The sequence below is a fragment of the Capra hircus genome, chromosome 19 (genome assembly GCF_001704415.2).
Source record: "Capra hircus breed San Clemente chromosome 19, ASM170441v1, whole genome shotgun sequence".
NCBI lineage: Eukaryota > Metazoa > Chordata > Mammalia > Artiodactyla > Bovidae > Capra > Capra hircus.
The window spans coordinates 39,754,579-39,782,350 of record NC_030826.1 but is presented as its reverse complement, the minus strand read 5'-3'; the positions used below and the strand labels follow the sequence as shown (position 1 = coordinate 39,782,350).

The window sequence follows — 27,772 nt, the reverse complement described above, 5'->3', positions numbered from 1 at the left end:
CATCTGGTGGTGGTTTGTGTGAAAGGAAATAATATGTATAATAGTTTCCTGTTTGGTCATTTAAACCTATCCTTGTGCTGGACAGAATTTGACCCACTTCGCTCAACAGCAGCGTCCTGTCGCTAAAGTACCCGTTATTTACAGCGATCTGTCAGCTGAAGTCACAGTGCTTTACTACTAGCCCCAAAGCTGCCCAGCCCCAAAGCTGCCCAGCCCCCTTATTTTTATCCTTCTTATCTTCATTTGTACAAACAGTATTATTATAGCTTAAACTGGAGGCTGGGATTTATTTCTTTAGAGGATAGAATTATTTTTGATAAGAAACAAAGCCTAGTAAATATGGGCATTGTCATCAGTCTCTTCTCTTATTCACTTTTGGAGCCAGATTTCATTTTATTCTTGAACCTTATTCTTGAATTGAGTTTTATAATTTATTGTGTAATGACTGGCAAGGAGTTTTTTAAAAGCAAAACCAAAAAGGTGCCAGTAATAAAATGAAAACTATTTAATACTTTGAATTCTTTTTTTCTGATTGGGCTCTGAACCCTCACCCTGGCCATTCTTGACAGTCTTGCCCTTGAGGTCTTTCTTTGTCTTTCATTTACTGCAGAGATGGCCAGTTTTCTTCTTTCTGGGTATGTCCATCTGTGGTTCTGAATGTCCCAGAGACCATGAAACTTGGAACATTATTTCTGTATATTGTCGTTGTTCAGTTGCTCAGTCATGTCCGATTCTTTGTGACCCCAGCATACCAGACTTCCCTGTCCTTCACCATCTCCCTAGAATCTCTTCATACAGTAAACTCTTTTAACTGCAGAATGAGTACCAACAATTCCTAAATTTGGGTATATATTTAGGGGGGTGGGAAATTCCATTCTGCACTCATCACTTGCTTTTTACTCTAGTCCCTTAAACTGACTTCAATTTCTTCTTCCTTAGAGACATTGGGAGTGTATGGATACTTCATTTAGTTTGGACCTCTGGAAATGCTTATGATAAAACAGAGAGAAATATTTGTAGCATCACAACGTGTTTGCTTAGGGCAGGGGTGTGTATAACTATGACCCGCAGGCCAAATGCAGTCAGCAACTTACTTGTGCACATTAGGGCTCAACATTTGTAAAGTGTAAGGGAGAACCAAAGAGTATGGAACAGAGACTGTATGTGTCCCACAAAGTTTAAAATACTCTCTGACCCTTTATAGAAAAAGTTTACTGACCCCCTACCTTGGACTAGCATCATGTGTTAAAATTTAAAGCCTTGTATTTAGAGCAGCTGGTGTCTCTTTGAACTTCAGATGTAAACTCTTATTGGGTACTGCATGCTGTACCAGACTAAATTATACTACATTTATTCCAGTTTGATTCTGTGTTGGCACTATTTATATATTATTTCAGTGCTTCTCAATTCTTGCTGCATCTTAAAAATCATCTGGAAAGCTTTAAAAATACTGTTTCCTAGGCCCGTACACCAGGTATCCTGATTTAACTGATCTGAAAGGGGGCCTGGGCATAAATGTGTCTTATATGCTCTTCAGATGATTCTAATATTCAGGCAGGCCTGAGAACTACAGACCTATACCACCTGAAGTTCTGTTTGTGGATTGACAATCAGACCATATTGTTAGTCAGTTTTTATTCACATTTTTCATTAGAAATATAATAAAGATCCATTATACAAATTGCTCTATAATTTCAAGACAGAAGTGTTGCTCAGGGAAATTTTAACCGAGACAGTTTTGAAATGTGAAGAGCATAAGAAACAGACAATGCCGAGACCAGAAAAATAGAATTTAAAAGATAGGAACTGAAAGGAGCATGCTGGAAAAAAAGAAAAAGAAAAAGAAAAAACCACTCAGAATTTCAATACACAAATCACTGAGTAGATTTCTTGCTGTCTGGGTAAGTGTATCTATTTTCAAAAGTGCTATTAACATAAACAGAGCAGTAAATCTGGGGCACCATCCTTTTTTTTTTTTTTTTCAAAGTTGTTAAGAAGAATTATATCAGTCTGCAGGTGTCACACGCAGTTACTCAGAATCAGAAAGAAGGCTGATCAGGGGTTAGAAGATCTCCATCTATCTATCTTTTTGCAACCAACCACGTCCAGGCTGTTTATTTAATACTTCCTCTTGCTAATGAAGGTACTTGTTGGGGATGGGTCGGGCTTTCCCATGTCAGCATAAGACTGCAAGATTTGAATGTGCCCTGGTGTTGGCTTCACTGACCACAGCAGGTACCCCAAGCAAGAATCTGAGCAGTAATAACAGGTAACAACAGAGTTTGCATCAGACCTCTGACAGTTTTCCTTCCAGTGTATTTCTTTTTCTCTCCATTTATCATCGTGTTCTTTTCCCTCTTCTTTTTTCATTTTTCCAAACCAGCAAGTGTGGAGGCAAGACACATCAAAGCAGAGATGGGAAGTGAAAGAGCTCTCGTTCTGGACAGATTAGCAAGCAATGTGGCAAAGCGAAAAAGCTCAATGCCTCAGAAATTCATTGGTAAGAATACAACCCTTTTTCCTGCTGTTGTTAGCAGATAGTTTGAATGAGATAACATAGGATGCTTACTACCCAGGCCTTTCCTAGTTTAATCTCTGTTAAGATAATTGATTTTTCCATTTACAAGTTTTATTCTTTGGGATTCACTTCAGTAACTAGAGCAAATAAAATAAAATATTTTTAACTAAAAAATCTTAACTACTAAAGAGAGGAGTATTTGGTATCCAGTATCTTAAATGAAGTTGGTGTTAGAAATGCTGTTCCTTCCTCTTTATTTTGAATGACATATGTTGCATGAGAGAGTTTGTGCAATTTACACCAGTAAGATGTTCAAGATAGCATTTTTGTAATCTTTTGTAATTGTATTTTACAAGTTGGTTCCCTTATCATGCTCAAACTTTTTTCAGGCTCTAAAATGTATTGCTATATTTTCTTGAATTTGATTGAGAATTGGTTTTAAATGAATGTGGTTGAGAATGCATAGATTTAAATAACAAGGTTTGATTTAGTCACTTGTCTTACTGGAGTTAATTTTTATACCATTGGTTTTCACATTGTCAAAAAACACAGCAAGAATGAGATGGCTAAGAAATAATTATGTCCGTTAAAGTGTTAGGACTGCCAAATGGCAGAAATATTTTGTTGAACTCTCCCAGATGTTTACCTAAATGTGACTATGATATTTAAAATAGATTTGTATTTGTGGAGTAGGCAGCTGAATTGAATGTATCGGTTTTGCTATAAATTGAAAGTCGGTGATATTGAACAAAAATAATTATCACACAAAAATAGACCTTCCTCAACACCAATAATATTTTAGAAGCCTGTCAGTCTGTTTTTCCAAAGCTGTTGCTACTGTTGATTTTTTACTTCAGTTATTTATTGTTTATTCTTTTCAATAACTTTTATAGATATCAAGCACCTGCCTGGTTTTTCAATCTGATTAAATTTTATTCTGGTCTGGGTAATTTCTAAATTCTGGTCTAATTAGCTTTTTAATTTTATGTGAATTATAGAGATATATTGAAGGAACCCATATATTCCAAAGCTATCCAGTTTGGTCTTTATGCTTATTTATTTTATGTTGATTGGCTGAGAAGTTTTTGTATCCTTTTAGTTACTGTAAGAATAAATCGTGTCAGACTAAAGTTGGTGCATTTCAATTTAGAGAGACTCTTTCCTCATCACCAACTCCCCTCTCGTGGAGGGAAGTGTCAGGGGACATGCAGTGACTTCCATATGGAGTTTAGGCACAGTGGACGAGTCATGACACTAAGACATTATATTAAAATATTGCTCATACATCTTTTGAGCTGTACTTGTGTAAAGAGGTTCTGTCTGGAGTACAAAAGGAAGCTTGAATTATTATTCTGTGCCATGAGTATAATGTAATTTGGGGGATGTTTTGACTGTAGAAATGGCTGCAGCTGATGTAGGTGGAGGAATATGGGGAGAAATGGGCAAGAAAAAAATGTAAAGTGACTTAATTTCAATCCACTTATGGTCCATGCATGTTGGTCTAAGAGAATTAAAGTATGAGAGAAGGTACTTAGTTCATATAATTTCCTTAAACCTGTCCTTGAACTAAAGCCCTACTTAATAAGTTGCTTTGGTATTTTCATGGGTTTAAAAACACATGTTTTGTATGTCCAAGTCCATGCCATTTTGCTTATTGCATCAGGGATCCATTCCATTTGTTTAAGACCGTTATGACCAGAGGGTTTTCACTCTTCCATTTCCAGACTCAGGAGGGATGCTGATCTGGTAGGTACTGATTTCTCTCATCTTCTGAACCATCATGTTCTCTCTGCTGGCATCAGGAAACCCAGTCTAGTTAGCTCTTGATTTGAGCTGAGGTAGCAACTTCAGGACTTCAGGGCCCTGAATAGCTGGGGGAATTTTTTTTTTTTTTAAATTGTGGTAATGTGCAGTAGGAAGAGCACTGGATTAGGAGCCAGAAGACCAGGTTCTGGTTCCAGTTCAGTCATTTCTTAACTGTGTGTGTTTAGACAAATCACGTAACCTTTCTGTGCCTCTGTTTACTCATCTGTGAAATGAATAGACTGAACAGGTGATAAAATGATCGAGAAGGTCCCTCCCAGCTCCATCATTCTGTAAGTCTGTAAGATGAAGTATAAAAGCCAGCAATTATGAGCACCACTTTAAGTCAATATGTATAACTTCAGATAACTTTTTTCTCAAGATTGTGTAGATATGATATGTTATTATGTTTATTATATGTTATAAACCATATCATATAATTTAGGGTGTTTTCTTCAGAAAGGTGTCATTTAACCTGAGTAACTGTAAAACATCCACATTAGTTCAACAGTTACGTGTTTTACTTAGAATATTACTACCGATTCTTCCACTCTTTTTGTCCATTCATTTATCATGCAAATGTCTATAGAGGTCCTGCCATGTGTGTGATGGTCTGGTTCCTAGCACTGTTCTCATCTTCTAGCATTAGCTTATACCCTGAACCTTAAGAGATTTTTTTTTTTTTTACTAAAACTCTCTGAATCACTTAACTTAATCAACCTTTTTGATAGAAAAGAATAATTTCAAAGGGAAACTAAAGGAACATTATGACACCGTGCAGTATTCAGGATGTAGTGATATGAGACTTGTGGAGCTAATATCTTCCCTCCCTCTTTTCTCTCCTCTATTTCCTCTCCAAGGCACCATTTTCTGAAAGGATTCAGCTGCCAGGGAAATGGCAGTGGGTAAAATGTGAAGGAAGAATGAGTCACTCCCTTTAATCCTGGCTGATGGTTGCACAGCTCCCAGACCAGCCTTGGCTTCTCTGACCTCTTGAACTGTGAGGGTAAAGGTGAAGATTATACCATCAGATCAGCCTGTTACTTTCCTAACAGGCTTGAGATAATTACCCGTAGAAAGCATTTTCACCCATTAGAGATGACGGAGGAAGCAGGATGGATTGTATTGTCTAAATGCATTTAGAAACACAAAAACATGCCTCTGTTGAAGAGTAAGGAGGAGAAAATCACCCCAGGAGGAGAAAAATGAATCACCTTTTTTTAAATTCTCCAAGAAATGTTGTATCACTTTCTATAAAATGGGAAATAAATTGACACACATTCATTAGAAATCAGCATCTTTACGTCATCAAAATAATTCTTCTTAGTTGTTCTTTCCAAAGAAGACCTTGCTTTTAGCACCTAACCCCCATAGGGACTGTCTTTTCTCTGAATCTTTTTCTCCGGTTACAGACTTGCTTGACTATACTTCTAACTAGGCCATCTTCAAATACTTGGCTCAAAATAGAGGCCAGATTTCTCTCCTGGAGGGAGGAGAAAAATGACTACATTTCTGCATATTTCTTTTTCTGATTTTCATTCTTTCTCCAAAAACAGATGTGTTATTCAGACCAAAGTGGTTACCATAGCATCTCCCTATTTTTTTTAATTTCATGTATTACTTTATTAAAGGAAGTTTTCACGTTGAAAAGAACATGAAAAAAGATCTCACTCACCCCCGGTAAACATGTTGTGAGGTTTTGACACTTCAGCAAACACTGTCGGTTCTCCCTGTGAAGTAACTAATGAGAAATTGTCTGCTTTGGTTAACAGGGTGACAGGAAGCAGTTTTAATGCCTATTTCTAAAAGCAAAAAGTATCTTCTCCCGTCCCATCCCAAAGGGCTGAAATCCCTAATCCTATAAGCATCCAAAGTCATAGGCTTTTTGAACTTGAAGGAATATTAGGAACCAGTAGGTGAAGTTTGTTGTTCATTAGGGGAGGAAGGGGGATGGGAAAGATGGAGAGAAGCAGCTAGTAGGTGACAGAGCAGGGCCAGAGCCTGGGTCTGTAATGTGCTGCGGTCCAAGGCCTTCCTTCCTCAGAAAGTCACCCAGAGCTGTACATGTCATGTGCACTACACGGGGGCTTTGAAAAGGGGAGGATCTAGTCACTGAAAGCTGGTGGAAGAAAAATTCCTGAAGGCCAGTCATTCTCTCTTAAGGGTGTGTTTTCTTGAGAAAAGAGCTGTGGTGACTCCATCAGGGCAGATGACAACCAAATAGCACTTCATGGTGACTCACAGAGGATAAAGGCTTCTGCAGCAACTGAACGTGGTCTCCAGCTCAGTTTTCCTCACCGCCACCCCCACAGCTCTCTCTTTTCTCTCTCCTCCTTCCTGCTTCTTGTTCTGTGGCTTCCTACCCTCTGTTCTCCTCCTCCTGGAAGAGGTGTTAGCCACTTCAGTCTCACTTAGAGTGAGATCAGAGCCATCACCATCATCAGATATTCCATTCACCCTACTTACCTGCCCTTTTTTAGGGGGAGGATATGTGCTTGGAGTAAGAGTAAGTGATGATACACATGGGAAATGGTATGAAGGTATCAGCAGATACAATTAAGTGATTTGAAGAAGCTTAAAGCCTTAATGAAAACCCTGGTGTTTCACATTACCCTGTTGTGATGACTATCACATGAGAATTGTTATTTTTCTAATGTCAAAATCATTTCTCCTCCTCGTCAAAAAAAATCTTTCAATGGCTTCTCATCAGAATAAAATCTAAACCACCCAGGCGCTCTGAGCCTTTCACAATCTGTCTCTAAGTTGTCTTTTCTAAATGTATCATTTCAGCCAGCTAATCTTTTAATTCAGCCGTAATGAACTACTCCCACTTCTGTGTTATCATTCTTTCCATGCTCACTGTCTGGAATGCCCTCCCTCCCATCTGCCCTAAACCTCCACGTGGTCTACATTCCCACACTGTCCTGAGTCCTCTCTCTGCCCTCCCCTTGCAATCCAGGCGGGTTTAACAGTCTGCTTTTCATGATATATGTAACTGTCTCCATCACCATCACTTCCACCACCTCAGATTTCAAGCAGACTTTAGAGGAAGAATAAATTAATATTTGTCCCATGTTATTTGGCATATTTGAGGTGTGGTATGTATTTTCCTCTCTCTGCTATCTTGGCTCCTCTAAACTTTGCTCCACCACATAGTATTAAGGATACTAATATGTAATGAAATTGTGTGCATGCTACATCTCCTGTTGGATTGCAATTAAGTTTGTATTCTTCAAAGCTCCTAACATGGTATGAAGCTAACAACAATGATAATAATAGATCTGCCACTTGTTGAGTGCTCACATGTGCCCATACTCTGTCATGTACTTACGGACATCATGACAACTCTACGCATCTAGGTCTTTATTGAATGCATGGTACTGGTCCATATAGAACAAAGCACAGTTGCTTTTCTATGCTTACGGGAACCATCCCAGCAGAGAATCCAGTCATTGCTGGTGGTGGGATTCAGACACGGGTAAGGTAGCAGCCAGGAAACAGTTAATGCTCACTCACTGAAATACATGGGCCCTTGGATCACAGCTCCATTTACCAGCTGAGCAACCTGTGCGAATTAGTCAACTTGTTTGTGCCTTAAGTCCTTCATCTGACTAAGAGATGATAATTCATCTTAGGTTAAATGAGTTAATAGGCTAAGTACCTAGGGTATATAGTAGGACTCAATAGATAGTAGCTATTCTTCTTCGTATTTACACATAAGGCCCAGTGCTTGGTACTGTGAAGTAGAGAAGTAAACAGATTAGAGGGGTGGATCTTGTCCCTGGATGCCCAAGGCAGAAATCTGAATCCACGTGCCCAGCTAAGGTCCCTTTTAGCTCTAGGCTATGATTCTGTCCTTTCAGGTTGGCACTTAGCAGCCAAAAACTATATGCCCTCACCACATTGCCACAACTCAGGACGGGCAGATGCTCAGTTCAGGGTTACCAGAAGCCTAGGCAGTAGGGATTGACACCTTTAAAAGGATTCACAGGTAGGGAACAGCCCAATGAGGCAGCCTGGGTTTCTAAACTTAGGACTTGTTGTTGCCATTTGTATTCTCATTGGAAGAAAACCTCCACTTCAGCCCAAAGCTGCTCTCATTAATCACGCAGAGGTGTGGTTTGATTTTGACTAGAAGCTGGACTGGAGGCTCTGAGCAGGTTTGGGAGCAGTTACACTCTTGTGGTTTGACTAACCTTTCTTATGAGTGTGTTACTAAAGAAACGTGAGCTGCTGGCTTTTCAATTACTGTAGCTTACCCCTCCTGAGTTTCATACACATTGAGTCATCGTGTCTACAGGTGACTGATAATCATCTGCACTACTCAAGTTACCGTAACTCAGAGATGAGGGGATCTGATGAGGGCAGGTTGCGTGCACGTGAAGATCTGAGGCTCTCCCATCTTCTTAAAAATGAACAATGGTCTGCGTTAACCACAGAACTCAGTCACATATTTCCACATCCAGAGCTGATTTTCCTCTTGCTGTTTTGCCTCTTACAACCTTAGCACTCAGCTGTTTTCTGACATGTGCTGCAGGTGGTAGAGACTGTGAAATCGTTGGCCTAAGTAGGCGAAACAAACTCTTGGGAGAAAGAATAAAAGCAGAGGTTGGGATGTGCTTGCCCCACCTAGGAAACTTTTTGGAGCCTCTCTGATAGGCGAAAAGATAAAAAGACTTTCAGAGATTCCTGGCATTTGGAGGAACTGAGTAGAGTTAGCTCACTGAAAAATCATCAGTAACGTTGAAAAGGCCAGGAAACCAAAGTTCATCATTTCTGTGTCACTTTCAGGGGAATGAATATTTGTGACTTAAGCCAGCTTTCGTATTCCAGTCTCATTCTTCCAAACAGCTCTGATCAGAGACACAGCCAGTCTGGCACTTGAAAGAACTATTGATTACTTTGGCAAAGGTCTTTTTCTGTTCCTTTTTATTGAGTAGTTAAGGCACGGTGATTTTCTTAACATATTTTTTCTCTCAGGTATTTGTCTGGAAGCTGTCAAGTTGGCCTTAAGGTAGTGGGGATGCAGGACAAATCCATCTGATTAAGTCTTTTAGCAAGTCTTTCTGTCTCCAACTTCTCACTGTTCTGGTCCACCTTACACATTGCTGTTACATTAATATCCTTAAAATAACATTCTGACCGCAAGCCTCTCTTGCTCCAGAGCATAAGAGGTTTGCCATTGTCCAGATCTAAGCCCTACTGTTTGTTGATTGTTCAGAGAGGGCATCATTTGGTCCCACCATGTTACCTTTTTTCAACATTCCCCAAAATGTTGGAGGCAAAAGGCTGGGAGGCTCACGGGGCATTTGAAAACCTTGATCTACGTGGCTAGAAAATTGTTTTCTTTTTAGTTCTCTTTGAATCTTCCTGATTATACCAAGGAGAAAGATTTTGACTTTATTAGATGTTAGTGTCTTCAGCACTAATCGCACACTCGTAAACTCTATTTTTAGCAAAGAAAGAGGGGATCTTTGTCTACAGGTACTTACAGTATCTGATCAAACTTTAATAAATTGCTGTGTTTCGTTGTCTTTATTTTTCATAGTTACCTTCTATTTGTGGCACGTGACTCTGGTTTTCCATTTATGTTGGTGATATAAAGTTTCCTTAAAAAAACACATTTCTTTTAGCAAAAAAGGAAAGAAAGAAAATGCAAGCCGATTCAAACCAAAACAAACAAACAAACAAAAAAAACCCCTAATGTCTACCAAGTGCTTTCAGTGTGCCAGGTACTGTTCTACGCTCTTACTAGCTAAGGTAGATACAATTATTATCCCCATTTTACATGAGGACACGGAGCCACAGACAGGTTAAGGAACTTACCCAAGCTCACACCACTGGTGATGAGGAGGCAGCATCCAATCCCCGCCGTCTAGCTCTTGCTCGCAGCCTCTGCTCTGCCCTGGGGTGTTGCTGCTGCACAGAGTGGAGGGATAAGTGGAGTCTGAGAAATCCTTTATTACATACTTCCTGATACTGCTGTATCCAGACTCTCATTCCTCCCTGCTCATAGCTTGGCTGGTCCCTCGTGTCTGTCTTGATTCATGCTCATGTCTCAATTAGGATGTCTCTTCTGCATCTCTGAAAATCTAAATCCAACCAGATCATCAAGACCCTTCTCAAAATTTAGATTTTCCAAGAATACTTTCCCTTCAGAAAGTACTCCTAAAGTTTTCGTATTCCTTTAACATTTAAATAGATAGTTTGTACCAGACTGCCCTGCCCTTGCCTTATAATCCTTTTTACAGAAGACATGTTCCCCCACCCCCGCTTAAATGCCTCAAACATGGCATGTAGAATAAAAACTTCTATAGAGCAAGGCAGCCCTTTCTAAACTTTTAGCTTTTATTTTTCCCCAGTTCCAACTATCCAAGTCTTATTTCTCTCTCCCTAGGTTGGAGAGTCCTCAAGAACAGAAACTGGTTCTTTCAATCCTTTTTGTCTTTTTGTGTTTTTTCCTCCCTGAAGCCTTTACTGTGTGGCAGTGACAAGTTTTAGAACAAGCATAACATGCTTCGGAAATGTTAGGGAAGACAGGTTATCATTTACCAAATCTCTCAGAATCCAGTGTCTACAGAATGAAAAAGCATCAGGAGTGACCTTGGCCTCGCTTCCAACCCTTGACACGTCTTCCCCACTTTCTTGTGCCTCCACCAGCCACTCACCATTGAGCATGCCTGCCATCACTGCAGACCCAGCTTCTGCCTTCCCTGTGGCCAGAGCCTGTTTTCTAACACAGAACACCCACACGCCCTGAAGGTGGCTAAACTCTGTTTTCAAAATTTCTCAGCAGTTTGACATGAGAAGTAGGAGAGGGTGACCACAAATAAATTTTTCAGTTAAGTGTGAGATAAGTCCTAATGATCACATATGTATCAATGACACATCTTTTCAAACAAAAGAAGAATAACATACTTGATGAGGACAAACATCATGATCTTTCATCAAGAGAGCCTTTCTAAAACTCCCTGCCTTTGAAGCGCTTTTATTTAAATCTCAGTCCATCTAATGACCGATGTGTTTCAGGAGTGCTAAGTTGGAGTTTTGGGGGCTATTTTTTCTGCCTCTGCAGCTATTTAAAAAACTGCCGAGGGCAGAGCATCCCCACTTTTTGCAGCACATCCGGCCCCCTAGCTCCCTAGTATTACAAGCAGAAAAGGCCAGGCAAACTAAGAGTTCAGGAATGGACTGCATCTTCAGAGTTCACGAACAGCAGACATGCAGAAGCCCCCACCCCTGACACTGGCAACTCCCCGCCCCCTCCTAAACCCGCTCCTAATGTTCTCTTGCTTCTTTTCTCCAGGGTTCCCCTCTGACATGAGCAGTGGAAACAACTCACATTGTAGCCTAAACTTAGTGACATCTCTGACTCCCTCTTGCCTGCTGGTTTCAGTTATTTTGACTGTCCAAACATGTGCTGTCAACCACTGTCCCATGAGACTTCAGCACCGTGCAGGACCATTTCGCCTGGGCTGAGTGTTCTTAAGCAGGCAGCTTGTCCTTCCTCATTTCTCAAGGACTCCAGAAAATCATTCTAAAAACTCTGTGCCTTTGTGTTGTTCCTTTTGTCACCGTTTCTTTCCCTTGTTGTAGGTGAGAAGCGCCACTGCTTTGATGTCAGCTATAATCCTAGCTACATGTACGAGAAGGAGAGTGAGATGATCCAGACCCGAATGATGGACCAGGCCATCAATAACGCCATCAGCTATCTCGGGGCCGAAGCCCTGCGCCCCTTGGTCCAGACACCACCTGCTCCCACCTCAGAAATGGTCCCGGTTATCAGCAGCATGTACCCCATAGCCCTCACCCGCGCCGAGATACCAAATGGTGCCTCCCAGGAGCTGGAAAAGAAGAACATCCACCTGCCAGAGAAGAGCCTGCCTTCTGAAAGAGGTCTGTCCCCCACCAACAGTGGCCACGACTCCACGGACACTGACAGCAACCACGAGGAACGCCAGAATCACATCTACCAGCAAAACCCCATGGTCCCTCCTCGGGCCCGCAATGGGATGCCACTTCTGAAGGAGGGCCCCCGCTCTTATGAACTCCTCAAGCCCCCACCCATCTGCCCAAGAGACTCCATCAAAGTGATCAGCAAAGAAGGGGAGGTGACGGATGTGTACCGGTGTGACCACTGCCGAGTCCTTTTCCTGGATTACGTGATGTTCACTATTCACATGGGTTGCCATGGCTTTCGTGACCCTTTTGAGTGTAACATGTGTGGATATCGAAGCCATGATCGTTATGAGTTCTCATCTCATATAGCCAGAGGAGAGCACAGAGCCATGCTGAAGTGAATACCCGGGCCCAGAGATGACCATCACCTGATCATTCCATGTCATTCTTAAAAAACTGATAATGCCACTCACCTAACAAGTCACTCTCAAACTCAGTTCCAAACCCCTTTCCACAACATTTTAGTGTCCAAAGGATCACGTTCGTGTGGGCAGCAGAGAAATGCTGTCCGCATTCAGAAATCATTTGCAGATATATCTTGTTACTACTTTTGTGAGACCTGTGTTTTCCCATCAGGGAAATTTAAAAGCCAGTGGATTTTATATTTAAAAGCCAGTGAAATATTTGGTCATAATCTTTTGTAGCAATAGACAGGCATTCTTTGGAGTCTGTTGCCAATCAGAAGAGTCCCCTGGTTGTGCTGTGTAAGACATTGTTTTCTAAATACATTGGCCATATGTGGAGAAGCCTCATAGTCCTATGCTCAGGTCCACAGAGAAGAACTGTTGACCAGCTAACCTTGCTGGGAAACCTGGCCCATGTGCACTTCACACAAGTTTGAAGGGTTAGAATATGAACTCTCCATCCCAAATTAGAGTCTAACAATAAGGAAAAGAGCAGCCATAAAATAAGCTACCAAAAGCCCCTACTCTCCAAGGATCAGATCCACCTCTTATCACACAAGCAAAAAAACCCAAGTTATCCGATGATACTTCTGCTTCTGCTTTTTATCCTCCCCTGTCCCATTAAAGTTGCTTTGGGTTAAACCATGCACAGGAGAAACTCTGTATCAGAAGAACCGGTGGTTTAAACTTAGACCGTCATTGGAACTCCAGGAGGTTGTCTGCTTGGATGATGGCATCCTTTTCCTATGATGGAGATTGGCAGGCGTGGTTCTGAAGGGGGAATGATTCAGCAGCATCACCAGGAATGGAGGGAGGGAGGAACAACCCACCTGAAAGTTTTTCATCTCCTTCGTGGAGTATTGGTGTACAAATCCAAAGCAAACTTGCCAATGACTTTTGACCAAAAAAAAAACAAAAAGAATCATACCCAAAGTATGACTTAGTCTCCCCCACCCCACAGGAAGGAATCAAGGCTAAACACCATGATCAGAGCTGAGCTTCAGAATGGATGAGGAGAGAGCCCCTTTGCTGGCAGGCTCTCCTCCATCAGGCAGGTTGGGGGCTCCACCACCTCCCCCCCCCCAACATTTTAAATGGAGCTGTTGTATTCCACAGTTTCCTGAAAATTTGCTCTTGGTTCTGCAGATGTGTTGGCCACCTTTCTCATTAATTGTGGGAGACATGCTGTCAAGGAAAAGTGCTGTGATAATTGTAGAATTAGCACTGGAATAGGGGTCACACAATCTGTTAGCTGAATTCCATGTTTGCCACTAATTAGCGGAATGACTTTGGGCAAGTCCTGTAACTCTTAAAACTAAGTTTCCTCAAGCATAGAATTAGGGGTGGATTGGATTTTGATGTTCTCTGAAGATCTTTTCCAGCTTTAAATTTATGTGATTGTGTAGTAACCACAATTTTTTTTTTTTAACCTCTTGATGTATGGGTATTGAGCAGAAGTCGTATGTGTATATGAATATATGTTTCACATTTCTTTGGTGTGAAAATGGTAGTATTGTTAAGCTTTTCCTTTAACCACTGAGTTGTGAGTGTGAAGGGGAGGAACAAAAAACAGGAAGGTATCTTGATCTTGCGCCCGAGTATGCACACAAACTGGCCCCTGCAGCTGCTTACAGAGCCTTATTTTTTCTCTCCTTTGAAAGTAACTGTGTTAGGAAAAATAGATGCTGCTTCCAGGGACCACTTCATGGAGCCTATTTACAAATTAAGAGTCAGTTGTGAGAACATTTCTAGCAGAGGCAAGAATCCCCAATTCCTCGTAGAACAGTGTTTTATGTATCTGCCTTGATATTTCGAAAGGGCTTTATGCATTAGGCTCAAACTCAACGCGTCTGTGTGCTGCCAGTAATTTAAATGTTCCACCTCAGACTGCACAAATGGCTTATCCTTCTTTGTAGCATGGCGTCTGTCTCAGGAAAAAAAGATTTTGTGAAATTCCATGGCAACAGTCCCAACATGTTTGAGATTTCAGCTAGAAGACTAGCTGGATTTCAGTGTGCAGGATTCTGAACATCACTGTGTTTCTGTAATCCTAGACCCCAAGCCACACCAGGTTGCTTACACCCATTGTGAAAGAGGAGCTGTTTGTTATATTTTTGAAATACCACACACATCCTGTTGACTCTTTAGGGGACAAAAGGAAGAGAATTCGGAAGCAAGGATTAGCAGAAGAGAGAGCTAGGGAAAGCGAGTATTTCCACCAGATTAGTGGGAGAGTCTTTAGAGAAGACATCATCTTCTGCACCTTAAGATAGTAAAACTAAAGCCCTTCCCACCAAGATGGGGACTCTAGCTATGACCCTGGTTTTCTCTATGACTAATGGATTTTCTGAATGATTTCCATCGTTCTGAGGTCAGTTTTCTGAGTGAGGTGACCTCTCACACAGGCTGCACATTCATTGTTGCATTTTGAGCCTCTAATTGGGACATGTCAAGTCCAGAGAAAATGTGTATGTGGAAACTCCACATTCTTAAATCCTGAAATTGAACAGGGTGGAATGTAGCAGTTGCCACAACACAGGTAAACACTTGCTTCTGCAGGCACTCCTTATCCTACTTAACCCTCTCCCTTGCTTGGGGTGGGGAAGGAGGTGAAGAAGAACCTTAGCAAGATGCCTAGAGAGGAGGGCAGGTTAAGATTTACATCTGACGTTGCTTTACAGTGAGGTCTTCGGCAGCTTCTGACAGCACAGTTCTTTTTTCAGCCAGAGTCCCTGTGACTGTGAGCTGTGTAGGTTTTCTCTCTCCTTCACTTTCCCCAGTCCTTTTATTAGCCAGGCCCCCCACTGCACACCCAGGAGGCCGAAATCTGAGGAGCAACCAAACCTGTGAAAAATTCCCTTACAGCCAAGGTGGTAAGAGTGGAAAAGGAAGAGAGCTGTTCTCCTAACGTTCTTTATTGTTGTTGGAAGTGTTGCCTATGTTCCCTCCTGCAGTTCCCTGGTAGAGGTGTCTCCCCTCTTACACTCCACACCACCACCAGGAAAAAATGTTAATAAATCCAGCAGTCTTTAGACTCCTTAAGTCATTCTTCCAAGAAGATATTAACCTTGACACAGATAAGCTAGCTAATGTTATGCTTTGTTATCCATTCTAAGCTGTTCCTGACTCAGCTTCCAACTTTATCAGTGACAAAATGTCTCACCTTTTAAAGGCAAGGCTTATTTAACATTTTGCCAGACCCAGAAGTAAAATGACCTCAGATTTCTTTTGCAAAGAGAGATGTTTAAAAACACAACATTTTATTCAATTGAAACACTGTGTTAGTAACAAATCTAGCACCAGCATAATGCTTTTTCCAGGGAGCTTCTGTATCACTGTTTTAGTCCCCTCCTCTGCTTTTTTTCCTTCAACTAAATGTGAGGTTTAGAATGTTTTTAGGGGGAAAAAGCAATACTTCTGATACATATCCCAGGACAGGCAGTAAGACTGCAGTGTAAATGTTAAATGTCTAGTGTTTGAAGTCCTAACTTTTAAGTGTACCCCACTATGAGTAGGTACGTTGGTCTCTAGTGGAGATTTGGAAACTCTATAACACTCAAGATTTGAGTCCTCGGAGTGTCCAGGCTCTTTGACAAAGAGAATTAGAAGTTTGAGCTCAAGAAGAGAAAAGAAAGGGGAGTGATGAAAAGTTTGCCCTAGAAAATGGACTCAGGCTGTGCAGAAGATAAGAGATATGCAGTGATCCTCCTCATCTTTTAAAGAATTAGGAGCTATTTTTATGCTCAGACAGAAAGTACAGTTCACAGACTCTCTATAGGCAGAGTTCAGGAAGCAGAATGATTGGGGATTTAAGTGCCTGTGAAAAGGACAATTTTGACCTAAAACCAAAAGCTAAACCTGGGCCATCCCAGGGAAAGGACTTGTCTCTAAGCCTAACCGACTGAAAAGGTCTGAGAATGATCAGTGAACCCAGGGTTGGAGACTGTGAACTTGGAAGAGCCTAGAAGAGAGGTCTAGGCTTTCGACTTGTGTAGCTCCTAGCACAAGACTGTACCTTTGTTGACCCAAGCTGTATATAGCCTATCCCACACCATGTCATCAACATGAGAAATAGGTCTTTGCACTTTGAAGAAGCTGGATGCAAGTTTCCTCTGAATATTACAATAGTGAACTGTCATATGGTGATATTGAATTGTTATTTGAAACTGGAATGTTAATGTTTTGATTTTTTAAAATGTAAGGACATAACAATATCTACCTCCCAAGGATGTTGTGAGGTTTTATGTAATTTTGTCTATTAGGTAACATTACTTTGTTTTTTGGGGGCAAGTGGGTGGATTATGTTGGGTGGCTATAGATTTTCCACATATTTCTGTATCTGGATTTAAAGACATGGAAAGTATTAAAAAATCATACTAAGACCATGATAGAAATCCACTTGCCAATAGAGGCAACTGATCCCGAACACACAGTTTGCTTCATGTTGTTTTAATGCCTAAGAGTAAAGACTGTGCTGAGCCTTAGAACCAATGGGTATGAACCACACGGTACAGAAACATCATGACTTTGCTGTCAGATAAGTAGACTGGCTTTGCTCCCTCACCATCTTATGAGCCTTCCACCATTAATTCTCCCAGCGATTTAGTTCCCTCAAGTGGTCCTCACCATCCATCTCTCCATCAGTCCCACTCTAGAAAGCCCAAGAGCAGTCCCACGATGTCACCACCTTCTCCCAAGCCCAAGTCACGCGTCTGTGGGGCCTACTTCATTTTCTGTATGTGGGGGCAGCTTTGCTTCTTCCTCTCCTAAGAAGACTGAGAATAGAACTTTTGACATGTTAGGAAAATGGGGCAGCCTTAAAAATGACTGATCCCATTGCCAGTGACTCATTTACACAAGGACTTTTCCAGGTTAGCAGACAAGGCCCTTTTCAGTGGGCCTGCTTCTGTGGGTTCACAGAAACCAAATTACTGTGGGTTGCAAAGAATTAGCAGGTCATTTGAAAAGCAGACATCCCTTTACCCAGACTGTGGTTTTGCATGCTCAAGTTCTCAGTCTGTAAGCTTTGGTGAGGGATCATTTTGGCTACTGGAAAAACCGTAGCTTATTTTTAATTTCTGGCTGCCAAAGCCACCACACGTGTGGTCTGTGGATGACCCTTGTCTGCAGAATGACGGGGTGGAGGAGGGGGCAGAGAAGGGAACGGGGTTTGGGGCTCAGGGTTGCCTTCCCACCAGGAGTGAGGGAGGGAAACCTTGCTGAGTGGTTTTGACGCAGCCTGAGCTCTCAGCACTCTGGTCTGGGTTTCTCAGAAATGCCCTCCCTGCCCAGCAGTGACCTTCCCTCTTACCTGGAGTCCGACCCCTTGGAGCACTGTAGTGCCCTACTCCTCTGTAAAGACTGTACAGGTTCAGCTTTTGAAATGTAGCAATGCTCACTTTGCCAGAACCCTAATGAGTGCATTCCCGCCTTGAAAACAACCCTGCTGATAGTTTTCAAAGTTTCTTTATTATGTTTGATTTTTACATTGAAAAATGAAATAAAAAATACTGGTGTGTTTAATCATCGTGCATGCCTGTCATTTGTTGTTGCTGTTGTTGGAAAATGGAATTCCTTCTGCCCCTAGGAGTATTTTCTTAATTTAGCTCCTCTGGCTCTTTCTTAAAGTTCAGATACTTAGATAAGCAGAATTATCACTGAACTAAAACATCCTGCCTGATGCCTTGCTGAGCCTGCCGTTGGTGTCCTACTCCTGGCCCCGTGTCCCCATGGTGGGACTCTGGGTCCGCTGGCCCTTAGTTCACTAAGGGGACCTGAGGAGGTTGGGGGCCTGGATATGGCAAACACGACACACTGGGCATGGTGTCTCCCAGTTTCAAGACACCACTCCACCCTCCCTTCCCAGCAGGGATCCTTCCTAAAGGATAGGCAACTCCTGACTTTTCCATCTCTGGGGTCTCAGAAACATCCACGCTGGGAAACTCAACTTGCAGTTGAACTCAGCCACCATATTGAGATGTAGTCTGTAGATACTTGGAGGCCCAAACTGGGTGCCTGTGGGGGTAACTCCTAGGAGAGTGGTGCTGGGATCACGTGGCTCTCTTCCTGTCTTGATAGCCTCTATTCTCTCTCAGAAAAGAATCTGAGAGCTGGTCTGGCCTTCTGCTCAGCCGCACCCAGAGCACCTTTCCCTTCCCCTGGGGAAGAGGTGGGAGGAAGACACTGTTGAAGTTCAGGACTAGCTAACATGGGGCCAGGTTGGTGGCAGCTTTCACGGCTCTGAGTTCAGCACCATCTCCCTCCCTTCAATACCACCAGACTGTCCTGAGGCTCTCCAGCTGGTTTTCCAATCTCAACACTAAGGCCAGGGAGGGAGGAACGGCTTGGCAGCCTGCCCGTGTTTGGGAGCATTGAATACATTTAAAAATGGCCACTCGGTAGCCTTGGAGAGGATGATCTGTGGCTTTCCCCATCCTAACTCCCTTCCCAAAGCTGAAGCAGCTCAGGAAGAAGAGGAAAGGGAGGCAGGGAGACTCCTCTTTGGCTGAGGAGCCAGCTCAGCAGCTGACTGGGCTGGGGTTGGGGCTGAATGGACTTTCTTCCAGGCTGAGGATAGCTTCCTTTACTAATTCTCAGGAACTGAGTGGATGCTTTAGAGGCAGCAGGGTGGGCCTGGCCTTGGAGGCCACCCCACACCTGCACCCTCCCCCTCCCCCATCTCTCCACACAACCAGGCCATTCACCCTGACTGCTCACTGCTGCGGTGCAAACCTCCACCTGCAGGCAACTGCCACCCCAGGGCAGGCAGAGGGCCAAGGACCTGGCTTCCTGGCCTTCCTCCCATCCCCTGGAATCCAGAGTCTGAGGAAGAGTTGGGGGCAAAGGGTGAGAGTCCTGGGAAGGCCAGGCCAGCGGAGGGCTGGCAGAGGAGCTCCTGCAGGACACACAAGGTCACAGGACACACAAGGTCAGGCTGCAGAGCATTCCCAGTCAGACAGTTGTTTGCATAAAAGCCAAAAGCCACTGCACCTGGGGTGGGGAGGCCCTCTGGGGAGGTGCTCCCTGGCTTGAGGGGAGAGGGGGAAGGAAGGTGTCATGGAAAGTCCCTGAAGGACACGGGGTGTTGAATTTGCTGCGGTTTTGTTTTTAACTCTGTCTTGACCTGTGAAGTAGGCAGCTGCCTCCCTTCCCCCCAAATAACAGACCTTCCCCCAGAATAACTGAACATACCCAAGGAAAGAGCCTGCAGTGGAAAGAATGGGGTTAGAGGGCCTGCGGGTGATGTCAAGCGTCCCCCTTCCCCAGGACTGAGGGGGCAGGGAGCCCCAGAGCAGCTTTTCCCATCACCTCGCCTTTCCCCTCAACCCCCGAGTGCCCCCCCACCCCCCCCCACCCGGCCCCAAAGGGCTGCCTAGTCAAATAAACCACAGCCCTGGGGGCGGCGGCTGGTGGATGGGAAGTAGAGTGTGGGGTGGGGGACAGATGCTGCCTCCTTCCCCAGGCTCATCCTTCCTGGGGTTCCAGCCCCACGCCACCCCCACTGGAATCACATCCTCAGCACCTCCACCTCCCTCTCCTTGCAAACTGTGTGCGAGCGCCCGCGATGGGGGAAAGCAGGAGAAAGCAGGCCGAGTCACTGAATCCAGCAGAGCCCTGAAGTCTCCAAAAAACAAACGCTGGCCTCACTGATTCCAGCTGAGTGTCCGGACTCCTGGGTTGCAACCTCAGCCCTGCCGCTCTCTGGGTCACTCTGGGCGCTTTGGTTTCTCTCTCTGCGCCTAGATTCCACCCCTACCCTACCCCGCCCGGAGTCAGGGGTTTCTGAAGTTCTTTCCAACAGACTCAGCCTGCCCTCAACCTCACTGCTCTAGCCAGGGCTTTCCCATTGTCCAGAAACAAGAATAGGAGAGAAAGAGGGTTTTGTGGGCTCTTCCTTCTCTCCCCCAAAACTCAGGCACTGGGAGGGAGGTGGGGCGCTGGAGTCAGGAGACTGGAGGCCTAAGATGTTCCCAAGTGGTCACAGGAACCCGTTCTATAAAATTCCAACCCTGGCCCACAAGCTGGGGGTGGGGTGGGGACAGGGCAGTGGATGGTGGGAGGCTCGGAATATGAGCAGAGAGGTTGGGTCTGAATCTCGGCCCTGCCAGCGCCGTCCTCTCTCAGGACCTTCTCTTAAATCTTCGTGGACCCTGACACCAGATTCCCGAGTTGGGGTTTCCTGGGAGAGGACAGCGAAGGCCGGGGTGGGGGCAGGGGGAAGGAGTGCGGTGCGAGGTGGGAGCTGAGGGGGGTGTGAGGGGAGGGGCAACTGCACTTCTGAGAAACAGCTCGGCGTCTCAGCAGCCCGCAGCCTAACCCCCTGCCTGCGGCTTCACAGCTCGCTCCTCCTGCCGCCCACGCCGCTCGGGGCCTCTCCGGGGGTCGGCAGCCCCGGCGGAGGCGGCGGCTGCTGGGGAGGAGCCGTGGCTCCGGGGACAGCGGAGTGGAACCCGTGGGGCGGGGTGGAAAATGGAGGAAGGCGTGGGTCGCGTGACACCCCAGAAGCAAAAACCCATCCTTTACTCGGGGTCCTGAGCCCTGGACCTCGGCGAGCCGTGTGTTCCCCCCCTCCTCCCCCAGCCCAGGTACTCTCCCATCACACCCCGAGCAGGATCCAGAAGTGAAACTGCTCAGGGTCACAGCCCAGCGCCGCCGCTGCGCCCCGCCCCGCCCTTCCGGGCACTGCAGCCTTGCAGGATCTCCCAGTGCTCGGGCGACTGCAGGGGAGGAAACTGGGGGAGGGGAAAGGGAAGTGCCCCGCGGGGCAGTCTGCAAAGCGAGACCGTCTCTCCTGGGGGTGCCCGCTCGTAACAACGAGTGGGAACCTCGAGAGGCGCGGACTTAACAACTGCAGCCGAGGGACAGGCGCCTGCACTTCCCGCTACCGCCACTGGGTGTCACTGCAGCCGCACGGCTGAGCCGGCTCGGAGCCGTCGGGAGGACCCGCCGCGGGTCCCAGGAAGCGGGAAGACCCGAGCCTGCCGCGCCCGCGGGGTCCTGCCTGGCCTTCGCCCCTAGAGGCCCCGTGGTGTTTGGATGCGGTGTTCAGACCTCCCTCCACCCACTCGATCTCTCAAGGCCTTCACCCAGCCCACCGACGCTCCACGAAGAGCAAACTAATAATCCCCTTGCTCCGCGACGGATGGGTTCATTGCTGGGGCGCGGCGCGAGCCTCCTGCTGCTGGCCCGGGGATCGAAGGCGCATCTTCGACGGCTTCGGCGGGGCCCGGTGAGCTGAAAGTCAGCCCTCCCCAACCCAGCGGGCCCCCTGGCAAGGCGGGCCGGCCTTTCCGCCGCAGAGGCGGAGGTGGCTCTCTGGAGCCAGACGCCCGCAGTTCCGCGAGGGCTCGGCCCGTCTGGCGCCAGAGATCGAGAAGAGGCAGGGGAGAGGGGAGAAGGAAGGGCGGGCAGTGGGTGCAGATCATGTGTTGCGGAGCCAGAGCTACTGCCGATGGGTCCCCGGATGACTCCTTCTCACCCAGCCCCCACTTCCCACGCCTAGCTCATCCCTTGGATGTTTGGGACAGACCAGCTTGGGAGAAGGTAACCAAAAGGTGGGAACCTGTATGGGACTGATCTGAACGGTGTAAGAGGGCTGTGGGTGGGCCAAGGCTGGGAGAGAGGAGGTAGGCTGGAATCTTTTGGAAAACTGAGATAGGAATGCCCACTTCTACTCTGCTGTGGATCTAACTCAGGACACCAGTTGGGCACTAGATGCAGAGGAACATGTCCATTGGCTGCAGGTTTGTGGGGTGCAGGTGGCCCGTTCTTTCCGTGCCTACAGCTTCCCCTCAAACTCCAAGGTCACAGGGCCCAGCTCCACTACGGGGACCCTAAAGGGATCCATGAGGTGGAAGGAGTAGCATTGACCTCCCACTCTCCCTCAGTCTCCCCCAAACCACCTCAAGATAAACCCAATCCAAGTAAAAACAAACTGCTTACCATGAAAACACAGTTTCCGATTAACGGCCCTCTAGGTGCCCAGCAAAGAAAAACTGGCCCCTTCAGTGGGACAGACCTGGGCTTGTAAGAGGACGCTAGAGGCCATCACAGCTCGACCCATATGCAGGTGCATTTCAGGCTTCATTAGGGCCTGGTACAGCACAACACGTCTCAGCCCAAGTGGTACCCCCACTTCCCAACACCCCTTCCTGTATAAAGATCCTGGGGGCCAGCCTCAGCCCCCAGGATCACCCACTCCCCTGAGGCCCTAGATTCCAGTCTTCAACACCCAACTTCCCTAAGATCCAGTTCCTCCTTCTCCTCCCCCAGGTCCCCACCCCAGCTGGAAGCTCTGTGGGAAGAGACTACTGCACACCTCATACCCAAGCCCCAGAGCTGAGGTTCTTCCCCTGACCCCTCATCCCACCCCTCACCCCACCCTACTGCTGGGCGAGTTGGACCAATCTCTGACCTCTCTGGGTCCTCTTTTCTGCCTGCCAGACCAGATCAATGGTTCAGTCTTGAAAACTCTTTTTCTAAATACACCGTGATGCCAAACTTCCAGATAAAAAGACAGTGCTCCCCCCCAAAGCTCCCCAGCCTGCCCCCAAACCCCTACTGGAACCCTTGGATTCCCAGAAACTGTTAGAAAAGTGCTCATGTAGCTGGTTCAGAAGAAAGGATCCTTCCCAGTGGCCTTGGACTCTCCTGCCTCTCTCTTTTCGTCCCTCCCTCCCTCCTCAATGTGCCTGGCACTGGAGCAAGAGGAAGGAGCCAAGCAGGGCCACTGAGCCGAAGCTGACCCCTTAGGCCTGCACAGGGAGGTCCTCCACCCATGAACTTGGAGGCTGCCTACATCTCATCGACCAGGGTGTCTGGGGAGCAGGGAGAGAATGAACTGGCCAGAGGTTTGTCCGTCTGGATGATCCTCCCAGAACATCCTAAGGGAGAATCCTGCTTATCTGTTCCCAGAGTCCAGAAAGTTGGCACCAGCCCTCTCTGACCTCCATACGTGAGCAGGCAGGGAGGCCCACCCTGTGGCCACACCCTCCCACAGGTCCAGGTGTACCCAGGACAGCTCTAGACCTTGGTGCCCAGCTCACAGCAGCCACACTAGCCCCAGGAGCTGGTGTCTATGATGTGTCCATGATGTGCAGCAGGCCTTTCAGGGCCAACCCCCTGCATAGGCCCCACATCACCCTCTCTCAGTGCCTGCATCCTCTTCAGCAGAGGGAAATATGGGGAATTTCCTTTCCTAAAGGTTTTTTCTGATTTCTGAAATGTTCTTTAATAAGCACATTTTTGAAGATAATCAAACCCAATAACTTAATATTGAAAAGACATTATCTGAGGCTCTAGCCTGTACTTTCTCCACCTCCTTCCACCAGCCCAGATTTCCTTATAACCACAGGCCTCCACTATCTGGCACGGCAGCTCTCCTTGGCAGTCCCTTCTGCTGTCTGGCCTCTGTGGGTCATGCTGCATCCTCGAGCTGGGGAATCTTGCCCTGAGTCCCTCTGTGAGCTGAGGGGACCTCATCCCCCACACTCTCAACTGCTGCTTCTCCAGGAAGCCAGCGATCTCAGCCAGTCACCAAGGACGTCCAGCTGCTGATTTCCAGTATCCAGCTCAAGGCTGAGCCAGCTACCTCTAAAGGCCCCCAGCAGCCCAGGTCCGTCAGAGTGGCCAGTACTGAGAAGAATAGGGACAGAGAACAAAGGACAAGGCAGGGAAGGACTGTGTCCACCACTCCTGAGATGGGCTGAGCCTGACCTCTGTCCCTAATTGTATCTATGACCTTAGGGGGCGGGGGGACTCTCCTTCAACCTCAGCTTCCCATTTGTAAAATGGGAATGATATCTATCTCACATATTCCAATTAGCAGATTGACATAGAAGGGCTTGGTCTCCTGCCGTGTGCCTCAGGCGAGGAGAGGTCACTGTGTCCTATCTTTATGCAGCCTAAATACCTGGACGTGCTTAAGAGGTGATTCAGGGACTTCTCCGGTGGTCCAGGGGTTAAGAATCCACCTTGCAATGCAGGGGACACAGGTTTGATCCCTGGTCGGGGAACTAAGATCCCACATGCTGTGAAGCAATTAAGCCTGCGCACAACTAGAAAGGCCACGCACCACAAGGAAGGATCTTGCGTGCTGCAACTAAGACCCAACCCAGCCAAATAAACAAATTTTTTTAAAAAGTAACTCATTCTAACCCTTTAACTCTCACCTCGGCCTGGAACCCTCGCACCCATACTTTGGAAGTTGGTCCTGGGCATCCATGGCCAGCACATAAGCCAGTACCAGCCAGCTTGAGCCCAAGGAGCAGCCTCTGATGAGATGGTTCTGGGAACCATGGCAGGTGGCAGGGTGCACTGGTCCCTGGCTCCTCAAGTCTTGCTAAAAAGAAACAAAATCTTCACCCCTCTCATTTCTGGACTGCAGTACTTTCTTCAGGGTAAATCCCCAGCAGGTTCCAGGCTGAGCACGGATGAAGCCTGTCTGCCCATCTCTGTCCTAAAGGCCTGACTCCCCAGCCTCTCCTCTCCTCAGGATTAGCCGAGGTTGGGGTGCTTCGGTCACAAGTGGCCGCTGGGCCTGCCAAGTCCGGCCTGCCAAGCTGGCTGTGGTGGCTGGTCCTTCTCAAAGTCACCCTAGGACAACACCACTTGCCAGCAGGACTACAGAGGAGGAGGGGCTCTCCAGGGGAGGATCCCCTACTGGCGGTTTAGGAATTCCACCTGGAAGTCAGGCAGTCGTGGGGGAGCAGAACAGCCAGGACCTGGCTGTCCCACTGTAATTTGGGGCCATTCTGAGGAGTCAGTTTCCTCACCTGCAAAATGGGATCCCACCTCATGCCCAACCAATCGCAAAGACGACGCTTATACAAAATTAAAGCAGAATGAATCACAGGTACTAATTCATTGTACCAATGCATTCATGTACCGAATCGCATGTATGCTCAGTCATGTCCCACTCTTTTCGACCCCATGGACTGTAGCTGACCAGGCTCTGTCCATGGGATTTTCCAGGCAAGAGTACTGGAGTGGGTTGCCATTTCCTTCTCCAGGGGTTCTTCCCGACCCAGGGATTAAACCCAGGTCCCCCGCATTGCAGGCAGACACTTTACCCTCTAAGCCACCAGGGATACAGTCCATGGAGTTCTCCAGGTCAGAATACTGGAGTGGGTAGCCTTTCCTTTCTCCAGGGGATCTTCCCAACCCAGGAATCGAACCGGGGTCTCTCACATTGCAGGCAGATTCTTTACCAGCTGAGCCTCAAGGGAAGCCCAAAATACTGGAGTGGGTAGCCTATCCCTTCTCCAGCAGATCCTCCCCACCCAGAAATTGAACCGGGGTCTTCTGCATTGCAGGTGGATTCTTTACCAACAGAGCTATGAGGGAAGCCCATCGCCAAGTGCCGATTACCCAGCTTCAAACAGTGTCAACGCATGGTCATGACTACACTCAACCTCTCCCCTAACCTCTAGGTTATTTTAAAAACAAAGTTGAGAAGAGGACTTAGGCCAAGGGGTCCCTTCCAGGACTGCTGCTGCCAGTGCCAACCCACTCCTCCGCAGGAGACCCTCCAGCACTAGTAGAATGCACTTTCTTAGAATCCGAAAGCTATAATGTGAGGAGCTCAAAGACCCTAGGTGGAGATTCAAATGCTGCTGCTGCTGCTGCTGCTGCTAAGTCACTTCAGTCGTGTCCGACTCTGTGCAACCCCATAGACGGCAGCCCACCAGGCTCCCCCGTCCCTGGGATTCTCCAGGCAAGAACACTGCATTGGGTTGCCATGTCCTTCTCCAATGCATGAAAGTGAAAAGCAAAAGTGAAGTCACTCAGTCATGTCCAACTCTTAGTGACCCCATGGACTGCAGCCTACCAGGCTCCTCCGTCCATGGGATTTGCTAGGCAGGAATACTGGAGTGGGGTGCCATTGCCTTCTCCAAGATTCAAATGAAGGAGCATTAAAGACCTTTGGTGAAAAGCCTCAGCTGCACTTCTAATCAGCATGAGTACCAACTACCAGCCATAGTAAATGAGGCTGTTTTGGGTCTCCCAGTCTTTTCCAGTGGCCCAGTCAAGATCATGCAAAGCGGAACTATCCAGTTAAGCCAGAAAATCATGAGAAATAATTTTTTAAGCCCCCCCAAACCAAGCTGAGGACCTCCTTGGTGGTCCAATGTTTAAGAATCTGCCTGCCAATGCAGGAGACTCGAGTTTGACCCCTGGTTCAGAAAGATCCCACATGCCACGGGGTAACAGCCTGGGCGCCACAACTACTGAAGCCCACGAACCCTGGAGCCTGTGCTCTGCAAGCAGAGGAGCCGCCACAGAAAGAAGCCCACGCGCCAAGCTAGAGCAGCCACACTCACTGCAGCTAGGGAAAGCCCGCGCACAGCAATGAAGACCCAGTGCAGCCAAAACTAAAAATAAATAAGACACTTTTTTAAACTCTTTTTAAAAAAAAGCAGAGACGTCATTTCACTCATAAGTACTTCAGAATGAATCTCTTAAATGTAAAGACTTAAAAAAAAAACCCGTAACCACAATACCACTATCACTCTTTAAAAAGTTAACCATAATTCCTTAATATTATCAAATATCTCATCAGAGTTCAAAGTTTCCCCAATTGCTCATAAATGCTTCTTATAGTTCACTAGTTTGGATTTGAATCAAATAGGTCAACACATTACATCTGCTTGATAAGTGTCTAAATTTCTTGAAACCTAGAGATTTCCCATCTTTTCTTTTCTTGTAATTTTTTGTTATTGAAGAAATCGGGTTATCTGTTCTGTAGTTTCCCAGTCTGGATTTTGGTCATCGTATCCCTATGTGTCATTTCACATGTTCCTCTGGTTTTTTATAAAACTCGTCATTGGATGCAGGGAGCTTGATTTCTTGGCAAAAATAATGCCTCAGTGAGTTTCATGTGTCTGGAGGGAGGTTCTATCTCTTTGTGATCTGCAGACTGAGCAGCATTTCAGGGGTTGCCAATCTGATACCTTTCTTATAAAGCTTTCCCATCATGTAAGAGCTGAAACTATAAAGCTCTTAGACAAAACCATAGACTGGCATGGGCAGAGGCCAGACCCTGCAGGGTCTATCTGAGCTGAAGTGGAGGCATCGTGCAGGGAGGGGG

The 27,772-nt window shown here is 46.3% G+C and overlaps 1 protein-coding gene across 2 annotated transcripts in view; it reads left to right on the top strand.

The window, feature by feature from the left end:
• The window catches only part of IKZF3 (IKAROS family zinc finger 3), a 91,429-nt gene extending 73,233 nt beyond the window's left edge, over nt 1-18,196 (top strand). Inside the window, exons 1-3 of one of the 2 annotated variants that reach the window (XM_013972232.2) lie at nt 1,915-2,269; nt 2,384-2,500; nt 11,918-18,196. In XM_013972232.2, the coding sequence (XP_013827686.2) occupies nt 2,416-2,500; nt 11,918-12,621 (789 nt within the window). In that variant the 5' untranslated portion in view covers nt 1,915-2,269; nt 2,384-2,415 and the 3' untranslated portion in view covers nt 12,622-18,196. Of the gene's footprint in view, nt 1-1,914; nt 2,270-2,383; nt 2,501-11,917 lie in introns of those variants that run through there. The other variant, XM_005693758.3, reaches the window with a different exon arrangement.